The sequence below is a fragment of the Coccinella septempunctata genome, chromosome 3 (assembly GCF_907165205.1).
Source record: "Coccinella septempunctata chromosome 3, icCocSept1.1, whole genome shotgun sequence".
NCBI classification, from domain to species: Eukaryota; Metazoa; Arthropoda; class Insecta; order Coleoptera; family Coccinellidae; genus Coccinella; species Coccinella septempunctata.
The window spans coordinates 34,487,513-34,498,944 of NC_058191.1; the positions used below are offsets into that span (position 1 = coordinate 34,487,513).

At 33.9% G+C, this 11,432-nt stretch overlaps 1 protein-coding gene across 1 annotated transcript; it reads left to right on the top strand.

The window, feature by feature from the left end:
• Nucleotides 1-1,336: 1,336 nt before the first annotated feature.
• Nucleotides 1,337-11,198, top strand: LOC123309248. Its single transcript, XM_044892248.1, has 8 exons — nucleotides 1,337-1,453; nucleotides 3,466-3,532; nucleotides 8,255-8,381; nucleotides 8,499-8,705; nucleotides 8,909-9,230; nucleotides 9,715-9,786; nucleotides 10,151-10,325; nucleotides 10,841-11,198. The coding sequence occupies exons 2-8, from the start codon at nucleotides 3,473-3,475 to the stop codon at nucleotides 10,985-10,987; spliced, it is 1,110 nt and encodes a 369-aa protein (XP_044748183.1). The 5' UTR covers nucleotides 1,337-1,453; nucleotides 3,466-3,472; the 3' UTR covers nucleotides 10,988-11,198.
• The last annotated feature ends 234 nt before the right edge of the window (nucleotides 11,199-11,432 follow it).

Below are 11,432 nucleotides of genomic sequence, written 5' to 3' on the forward strand. Positions count from 1 at the left end.
AAATAGCTTTTCTTTCTTTGGTTTCGGTGTTTTGTCTGTTATACATGCAATCAGTTTGAACTTGCTTGAGATAAACTCTTGAACGCAAACAATACGATTAAATAAAAAGCTTTAATGGTTTTCACGCTCGGAAACGATGACAATAAATAAACCAAAATAAAGCCAATAAAACATGTCTGATTTGTGTGTTTTGAAGAATTATTTCCGAAAATTAAAGAAGTGAAGGATTTCATCCCTTTCGATCTCTTAGAGTACGATAGGCACATGATTATAGATAGATGAACAGGACAACAGATCGACAGACAGACAGACATACCTGATGGGCCATCCATAACTTTCCGCCCCGAATTTTGAGCATTGGAATGGAATAACGAAAAAACGCCCAGACAGGTCAAATTTTGTTGAAAGGAGGACAAATAAGGATGTTCAAATGAGTTTCATATCACTACCCCTCTAGCCGCTACCACTTAGAGCAATTATTTTTGAATAGAGATAATAGGTCGTAAATCGTGCACTTTCGTTTAAATTGAAATAATTGCTGTTAGGGTAGTGGCTAGAGGGGTAGTGATATCGAATTCATTTTTTGACCCGTCCGAGCGTTTTTTCCATCTCAAAGATCCAAATTCGGCGTGTGAAAGTAATTGATGGAATACTGACTCACCCTGTATAATAATAAAGCGATTAAAAAAAAATACAATCATGCAGGAAATTGAATTGCCTTTCCAACAAGGTGCTGCTCGACCCCTTTTCCCTATTCAAAAATGAGAGCTGTTAGGGGTTGCGGCTTGAGGGGTAGTGATATCAAACTCATTTGAACACGACGAGCGAGTGATCCCATAGGATTCTATTTTTCATCAAATTTACAGAACTATGTAAGAAGTGGCTTTCTTCCGCTTGTAGAAACAATTTTTTACTACTATATTTTTTATTACTATATATGCCCCCTCAACATATTTTGCAATATTTCTTCCCTGAATAGTTTATTCACATTGACCAGGTAATAATTCGTATGTAAATACGATATAAAAAACGACCTCACGAATTTCATATCAAGGTATAATGAACAACGTGCTAATGAGGTATCAAATTTGAAAAAAACGACATTGTCAAAGGTTTCTTGAAGTCGAAAGATTTTGGAAAATTTTATTGCTCATCGGAAATAAACTATTACAACCATATCAAACAGATATTACCGATATCGCAGTTGGAAAGAAGACATTTGGATGCCCATTTCTTCACGTATCAATAATTTCTTATTGGATACTCAATATTTCCATACCATCACAACAAAACATATACCTATTTACCAATTCATGTCCTTCACCATTTAATTGATGTTCAGGTATTCCCACCTGAAATGTTTTTAAGATATAGATGCCCGAACACAGCCACCAGTAGTTCTTGAGGTTTGGTGAAGTGCACTTGCAGTTTTTCAGAAATATATCAATTCAGGGTGAGTTGTACATTTCTGAATAAAACACGAAAATTTTCGTATTGCGGAGGACTCTGTTTCTGTTGTCGTCCATTTCTGTTTTGTTTTGACTCAGTGTTTTATATGAAATATTCTTCAAAAAAAAACGCGAAATTATATGAAGAATAAGTATAATACTTTCAATAATGGAAAAAATGTTAGTTTTTTTTTTCGTGACAGACTAAGCGTATAATAGGTGAATACTCAAAGAACTAACGCTAAATCAAGATAATAGTTTTAGTGAATGATAATGTTCAAGCAATTATACTTCAAGAAACAGTCTACAAATTTATAAAGTTACAAAAAAATTTTCATTGTTTAGGTAAATTCAGAATCATTTACCGAAACAATAACAACCAGAAAATGAGATATTAAGTTTCCGACGAATCATATTTTATGAGCTTGTTCCAGGTACTTTGGAAGTTTTCTCAAAATTTAAATTTCTCATCGGTAATAAATTATTACTAACATTTTCAAATGCCTCACTGATATTGCTTATTACTCACAATCTGAATCAAAAACGTGTAACTTTTTATGATTAGTTAGGTATTTGAAAAGCAAAGGTGAAAAGTTTATTGAAAAAAATTATTTCTCTTATTCCCACTAAACATAAAATATTTCATTTCCTGGTATGGTTAATAACATATAATATTGAACATTTCTGGGATACCTATCCTTTCATTGAGACCTTCAATTGAAAATACCTCTCGCAGATGCAATCTTGGCCACATTAAAATATCATACTTACTTAGTCATAATTGAAAATGAGAGTGCATCTTTATGATAAAATGCCTCTATGTTCAATTTGTGTTACAAAAACATACTCGTTAGTAGCAAATAATAGAATGAAAGGAATCTCTAATAAAACTTCGAAGAAAACAATGTTGTATACATAATGTTGTTATAAATCATCTTTTGGTGCCCCAATTGTTTTTTTTGTGTTAGATCGTGAAGAGTAATTTCTACAGATAATTTACCTGTTCCCAGAAAAAGTATGGAAACCCCTATATAAATGGCATAAGTGCTAAAAATTATCAATTACGTGTCAGGCTTGTAGTCAAAATTCAAAATAATATAGAAAACAATAGACAATTTCAGTCACACTAAAAGAATTTAACTGCTTTTCTGTTCGAATCAGTGGACAGTTATTCAGGAAGAAAATATTCAGAAAATAATGACTTATGACGTGAATTCATCTGCATATTTCAAGGATTTTTCCTCAAGAAACCGGTCATTCCAAATTATTCACGAAATGTTTTACAATCGAAGGAAGTATCTGAAGAGGAAACTGATAATGTTTGAAAGTGAACGACCACTCAAAAACAATACTAAAAAAGTGGACCCGAAGTTGGACTTGAGAAAATTTCCATTAATTAACAATATATATTTATATGGTTCTTTTTTCCGAATCAGAACTGTGCCCTGTAGCAATAAATGAGAAACAAGTGTGACAGCTGAAAACTTTGTTGATAATTTCCTACAAACAAATACACTGCCTTATTGTCCATTAACGCCTACTTTTTTCGGTAAGAAGCATTTCTCTTTATTTTTTTTACAATGCTTTGAGGTGGACACCCTATTTACTGGATTCAAATCCTATCGCCTTACTTATACTTATACGTTATACTTAGGTATAGGTACTCCAGGTACTTTTATGTAGTACCTCAGATGATTATAACATATCTTTGTTCGTTTTTGATATTGCACTTTGATAATCATATTTTTAGTGTGCATTTCATTAGGTAGATATATTTAAAATGAATTGGAATTGATCAACTCTTACTCCTACACACACAGATTGAAACTTTAAAGGAATGATTGACTGATTTCTTTGTTATATGGTCAAGACGGTTTATGTATTTATTATCGCATTTAGTTTTATATTTTGATTTGGATTTTTTGAAAAATTTCGTTGTATTTCTTTAAATTTGTATTCTGAAATGAAATATTTTATTATCGGCGGTTTTATTCGAATAAATTTTCTGTTGTTGCAGGAAAAAAATGTTGCGAATACCAACGCTTCTGCTTGCAGTTTGCTGCATGGCACATGCAGGAGAAAGTGTAAGTACCTATATTTTCTTCGAAAAAACAACTTCAATGGCCGTTTGCACAATTTCATTAAATATTGATTCAAATTTACGTTTGAATTATAGAAATTCTGTGGAATAAACGAGGTTTAAGAATTTCAGGAGTATTGTTGGATGGTATTCAAATTTGTGCCAAATTTCATCAAGAAGTTTTTGTTATTGTTTTGTATGAAATTTAGCTGGAGGTGTTATGTTTTTTTCCTAAAGGATTTCGAAAAATAATAAGCCAAAAGGAAGAAACAAACTGTTGAATAAGATTCTACTCTCCTTGATCTCCTTTGTTTCCGTTGAAGGTGCTTAACATAAAAATATAAAAAACGTAAATTTTTTATATGTTTAAGGTTACACAAATTATTCTACAGAGAATTGCGTCGTTGTGAATAAGACCTAATGAATTATTCAACAGTTTCCTTCGTTCGCGTCAGCGCCAAAGGTGAAGAATCTTATTTCGATTATGTACGTACCAACATCATGCTTAATACAAATATTCTTGTGGGATTTCCAGAAATATAATTTGGTCGTGACGATGAACAATTCGGATAGCTGGTTCTTTAAAGATAAAAATTTGGCGGATTCCATCACAGTTGTTCTTAACAAAAGCTCCTCCTACAGGTCGTTATGTGAAGTACGGTATCAGAAAACATCGACTTTGGAAGGGTTTTGGATTTAGTTGGAAGGTATCGAATAAAAAATCGACCAAACTGTGGGAGATTTTTCTAAATATCGACAGGGATATCAAATTATCCAACATCATAAATTTCCCGAATTTCGATTTCAAATTTCCTAAGAGACCGCAGGGTTGTATTGAATGAAATTGCTCGAAATATATGTAAAACTACCGTAAACAGGGTGTAAACGATTACTTTTGATTTGAGACGTAATTCGTAGTTGAGTAATTAGATCCTTTCTTCGAGAATAATTTTTGTAGAATGTGTCTTGATGATTGAAAGAATCGTCCAAACTGTTCACAAATTTTCCATGAGTCAAAAAGTGAGCAGAATAGTGTTTTTCACGGGTTATCCGAATATGCTATCGGAAAAATGTTCTAGCATGGCCGCATAAAATATATTATATCGTTTTTCAGAATTGAATTCTGAATGGAGACAATTTCTGACAATTTTTCTTTCATTCATGCATTTGGTTTTCCCGAGAAGGCATCATTTTTCTTGCGCAACAGAGAAATTTTTTCTTCATATTTTCTGAATACTCAATCAATTCTGTATTAGATTTATCAAACACAAGGTGTAAATGAATAGTCGCGAAAAAATTTGACAAGTGAATCAATAAATAGGGTGGGTTTTTCATAGAAAAAGATTCAACAGCCCCTGCATAGATACATCGTCCTAAGATGGCATCGGTAGATTCGAGTGACTTGGGACAGTCCTGTGACTTGGGACAGTCCTGTAACTTGGTACAATTACACCCCATGCGGATTTCTTTGTTTCTTACCATTTATGAGTCCAGGGACAAACTTATAAGATTGTGTAGCGTCTTTTCTGATAGTTTAACAATTAATTCCTGTTGAGTTTGCCCTGACCATAGCGTTTTAATTGACAGGAAAGATTAGCGAATTCAGGAGAGTAAAATCGCGTTTTTTTTATGTCCCTTATACTTTCTAGTGCCCAGTGAATGTGTTTCACTTTGTGTTATTTTTTTTTCTCGATACGTGGGATATTGGTATATTAGATATGTCATGAAACAAGGTTAGTTACAAATCAAACGGCAACACATCATTAATTTATTTTGTTGTTTCATAGGGTGACTTGGAATAATGCAGAATAGATACAAGCGGCGCATTGGCAGCAGGAAATCTGCCGATTTTTCGCAGTATATTATTATTTACGTTATTTCCACGAAGAAATCACCAAATAAAGAAAGAAATCAAAGTTCCCTTGTTTTGTTTAGTTTTTTTACATTTGAGTTGCAATATATTTACTTTTGCTGTAATAGGGGTTTATCATTTAATTTCCTTACCGAATTTCAACGATATAATATCAAATTCTTATTTTTCAGAACCATACACCGTCCCAAGTCACCAATTTCATTTGACAGTTGAGAAATTAATAGATTTTAACTTGTGTCCCAAGCCTCCCAAATCGGTGAGTGACTTGGACAAGGAAATTTTATTTTTTTCAAAATTTATATCCGAATTCTGAAGCATGGTATATAATCAATAGTCGGAGTCATTAAGCATATTCGAACTTTTTCTTCAGATAAAAATACGTCACCGTTTTGAAAATATGACAAGTTAAATTCAACAATCGTCCCAAGTCACTCGAATCTAAGGCACCTGAAAAGTAATTCGATATTCTAAAATCAAAAAGCAGTATCTGTGAAATTTGAAAAATTGGTTAGGTACTTTGGCTGAATACAACTCCGTTTCAAAGATCCACAGATGTGTAGTGTCACAGTTTCAGCTAGGTATTTTGAAAGTAATTTTGTTTTTCCAGGGGTGGCATAGCTCATTATGTTAACTTAAAATCGCTATATCTTTTTATCAGGGCCGAATCGGAAAGAATGGCATAGGAAAAAAGTGTTTCTTTCGACCTCGAGAATCTACTGTTGAAATATTTGTTGGTATTGGTCAAAGACTTACCTTGTATATCTATGATTAAGGAATGCCCTTTTCATATTATTTAGTGGAATCTTCAGTTAGGTAACCCTAGTTTGGCAGGACATTATCTTTCCTGGAAAGTTATCTTTCATCTAGATTTCCAAATCAATTTTCATAGATGATCTCGAAAACGTTTGGTATCAGTGATTGATTTTGCTGCAGCTTACTCAATATTATTATTGTATCATAATATTATGGGAGTTATATGAGAGAAATAAATTTCCTTATTTTACGGATTTGAAATTTGCTTCTGCTCTTGCTATTATAATTGTTATTCGATCTCCTATCGGCAGCAGATTAATACCCGTACCTACCTACATGTTCTTCGAATTGCTCGAATCTATCAGAGGATCATTAAATAAGGCCTTCGATAACCAGTTCCTAAATACTTTTTATAATCGTTCATGGAGAAAAATTGGTAGTTAGTGAATCCTAAAGCACATCCTTTATATAGCCACCAATTATTTTATATCTGTATCACAAATTCCCCAACTAGTCCAGCCACGTTCTTACGTTAAAAAGTATTCCTTTGGAATTGATCTGCGTCAATTCTTGAATTGAAATTGGTTTTACCTTCTGTAATAATCGTATATCCTCCTCTTTATTACATGAGTTTTTTTGCGATTATCATTTTCGATCTTTATTTCCAACAATGACATTTTGATAAAGGTAGATACTGCAATTTCCAGTTGAAATAACTGAATTAAACTTCAATTAACAAATAGCATAGATCAAATGAATTTCATTCAATACAGGGTGGTCCAGATCGTAACCAAGAAATTTTAACCACGTATTCTATATCAAAAATAAGCCCTAGTTTGTCATATAAACATATGTCGAGAAATGTTTCCTCTCCGAGATACGGGGTGTTGAAATTATAGAAAAAAAATTTTTTTTATTAATTAATTTATTAACTTTCACACTTCTTGAAATATTTTTATGAAATTTGAGACATAGCTTTTGAGCGTCAAGGAGTACTTTTTGTATAATATCATTTATTTTCTATTCTACCAGTGGCGTCCGTACTACAGCGAGTCTGAATATTTTCAAATAAAAAAATGATACGCCACTGGTTTGTCCGACAATAAAAATTACTATTTAAATTCTCGAAGGTCAACTTGCGAGTAGGAGCAACTCTTCTTGTGATAAATCTGAGAACTTCATTCATTTCGGTGCCACTGTTCGGTTTTGACGAATTTTCAAGTGAAATTCGCAATTTTCGAAAAATGCCATTTCCTAGATGAAAACCTCAACGATGGGAGGAAGGCTTTCGAAATTTCTCACAATAGATTCAGCGTGTTCGAAAAACTATATTTTCATACCAAACTTTCAAATATCTGGCCCTGTTTAGGAGAAAATAATTTTTTTTGTTTTTCCACTTTTCATTTTCGAGTTGACTTCGAACAGCTCTCTGGAGCTCAATTCTCTATTGAATCATCAACTTGATTTTCTAAAATCTTCAAAACAAATTCTATGCACTCCATATCCTAAGACAGTATTAGAATATCCTAATTTTCAGACAGAGTAGAAAATAGGTCATTTTAGGGGGGTCTGACCCCTTGCTCATTTTTAACCCAAAAAAATCGAGATTTTTGAAATCGAGTTTCTGTATTTGGGTGGAAGCCTTGGCAATGCTGATTATAAAACCGGAAATACTAATTGGATCAGACGAATATAACGGGAGATATCGCAGATTGAATATTGCAATTTTTGAAAAATGCCATTTCCACGATGAAAATCTAAATGAAAGGAGATAGGCTTTCGAAATTGCTGGCAATAGATTCAGCGTGTTCGAAAACCTACATTTGCTCACCAAACTTTCGTATATCTAACACCGTTTACCAGAAAATCAAATTTTTGATTTTTCCATTTTTGAACTTTCGACTTAGGTTGTGTCAAGCAGAAAAATCATAGTAGATTTAAACGTGATAGATAATCTGAAAAAGCAACCTTTCTAGTGATAAATCTCGACATGTGTTGATGGTTTCCTAGTAAAGCTCATTGTAATGTAATGAAAAATGCTCTTCATATAATATTATTGCAAATTTCACATTAAAAAAAATATAATTTTGAAAATTTCAGCCCATCACTTTCGGAGAAGGCGGAGTTGGTGTAAGTTTCCTCGGTTTCAGCGCCAAAGCTGGAATAGGCAGTGATGGTAAACTCCATGCAGGTGCAGGAACCCCATGGGGTGCTCAAGCCGCAGCTGGTGAGTCCTGCTTAACTTCAGAAAAATAACCTTCCATGTTCAATTTGACTGCATATGTTAAAATAACAGTTTGAGAGAAGAAACTTGTATCAATCTTATCCCTTTGTCCTTTCGAAGGAATCGAAGGATCAGCCAGTGAGGAAAGCAGTGGTGGCCTTTATGCAGGTGCAACAGCTGGGGGTGGAGTTTCAGCTGGAGCTAGTTTAGAAGGAGGCATTTCTAAAGGAGGTAGTTTTGGAAGTTCTTATGCGGGAGCATCATATGGAGGAAAAACAGTCGAAGTTGTGAAAGAGAAGGAAATTGTTGCTTCTGGGGGAATTTCAGGTAAATATAATATCAGGATTTTATCGAGTTAGTGTTAACGTGATCTTGCATCACTCTTTCTTGACTCTCTTTGGTAAAAATGTTTTTTTACCACTAGCATTTCATGCCACTCAATGATAAATAAAAATATTCTGATAAAAACGACAACAGTGTACTATAATCACCCATTTTCAATCTAAGTGATAAAATCGCACTGATTTTAGCCGAGTACAAATCGCACTACGCTGCTCCAGTCACCAAACACGTCCAAGTAATCCAGAAGCCTGTTGAAGTGGGAGTTGTTCATGAAACAGTAGCAGTACATCAACCGCATCCACCTCCAGAGGTGAAGCCAGTCACAACTGTTATCCAGAAAACTGTGATTCCGAACTACGAGAAAAAAATAATAAAGGTTCCATCGTATGAGGAAAAAGTCGTTAGAGTACCCACAGTGGTGGAGAAGGAAGTTTGGGTACCTGCCGCACCTACGATCATAGAAAAAGAGGTTCAAGTGCAGCACCAACCACCTCCACCACCACCTGTTGTGTGAGTAAGATTTTTAAGCGTTGGGGAAGAAAATTGAGTTTTATGAAAATATTTAGCGAAAAAGTAATTTCAAAGTCCGTTATATTTTTGCATTACATTCGACGACATATAAGTACCGGGTGGCCTGGATAAAACTGTCCAGTCGGATATTTCTGTAAGTAAGAGTTCTTCCTTGTTCTCGGAAGGATTATCGAATACTTAATAATAAACCCCTCAAAATAAATATAGACCGTTTTGGCATTCTCTGGCGAAAACTCATACTCAAAGAAATATTTGGCTAGATCTTTTTATATGTGTGTCATCGAAATCCAGCTTATGCTTCCGTTTATAAAGCACTGCTATAACTTTGTTTCAAAGAGCCGTTCCTCAGAAAATTCATCAATATTTCTCTGGTCCACATTTTATTTCATAAATATTTTTAAATAAGATGAAAGTTACTATCTGATGATTGGACAATGTTAAGTATTCCTTTTTCTCATTCCAGACAAACAGTTGAAACTGTACCTGTTTTCTACAAAACCAAATACCGCAAGCGTCCCTTCTTGAGGAAACATTTGTAAGTATTATAAGCCTGAGAGCTTGTGTTTTTCAATATAGTTTTGCACCCAGAGTGTAACATTGAAAAAGTTCCAACACTACCAATTTGTTGTGTGTAGATTGCGTTGTACAACGCAGAGCTGTAGCATATTCTTACTAAGATCCACATTCTTTTTAAATGTTAAAATGTTAAAGTTCCTAAGGAACTTTCTAGCTAGAATCTAGAATGACCCATCCTCCGAAGCTTCCGCCAGAGCGTTCCTCTATCTTTTTCTGACACGGAGCTTAGTTGTTTTGATCGCAACCTGACTGACGTCAGAATGTATTGCTATGTCGCATTTCTGATACTTAAAAATTCAGACCTGATATGAAATTTTTTTCAGCTCATTTGGTGGAGGTTATGCTGGTGGTTACAGTGGTGGATATTCTGGAGGTTATTCAGGGGGTTATGGGGGTGACTATGCCACCATCGGAGAAGGTGGTGCTTCAGGTGGAGCAACTTACACTGCCAGTGTATCGAAGACTGCAAATCCACAGTTTTTCAGTGATATTATAAATGTAAGTGTTTGTTTCAACTGATTCGTGGTTAAATATTAATTTTAATTAGTAAGATGAGAAACATTTTAATATGAGGATCACGGAAAACCACCATATGTAGTATCTAGGAGTTCTAGATTCTGATTTACAGGGTGTTCTTCAAATTTGAATGGAAATTAAAACCACTCTATCTAGTGAACGGAATCACCAAATTACCCGAAATTTGAAATGAGCATACCTTCTATTAGGTTCCAGAAAACTGCAATCAAATATCAGTTGATTTGTAGGACCTTATCACATAAATTTGGATAGTTCTTAAGTGTTCGAGAAATCACCTTGTACAATGAATTTCATGATTTTTTCGGTATCTGTGTAAACTGTACGATTCATTTATTCAATTCCTCAAATGATATTGCATGGCACCATCCATGCAGGTTGCTAAAGACCAACTTTTTTTCCTTATAGTAACAATAATTTTTTCTCTCTCGTCGATATTCAACATCCTATTCATCTCATAACAAATTGATTTCTTTCAGATTCCCGTTTCTACTCTTGGAGCTGTGAACAAATTCCTGACTAATGCTGCTTCAGGAGCCAGTGCAGGTGGATCTCTTGGATTTTCCAAATCCATCAGTGTATCCAAATCAGTTGGAGGAGGTGGATACGCTTCCAGCTATCACTGATCATTTTACAATTTTGGATGACTCGATACTTTGTTCGTATTCCGAAAATATAAAGAAGTCTAACATATCTATTGTTTGTTTTGAAAGAACTTGAATTTCTTCTTACTCAAATACAAGTTGCTATGAGTTTTTCACACTTCCTGACAGTGTATTGTTGTATTGTTTTCTATTTTTTGATGACGTATTACAAAATAAATGATTTTTGCAATAATTGGTGTTTCATTTTGTTGAATTTATGTCTATAGTATTATATTATCGAAAGAAGGCATTAGTTTATGTATGAGTTATAAGTTTATGAGTCTTTGACTCGTACGGATATTTTAACAGTAGATTCTTGAGGTAAAAAGAAAAACTTTTTTTCTTACCATTTTTTCCGAATCGCCTCGGTTTAAAAAGATACAGGCTGTTGAAAAACCAAAAGAAAATGTGATTTTTGGTTCTATCT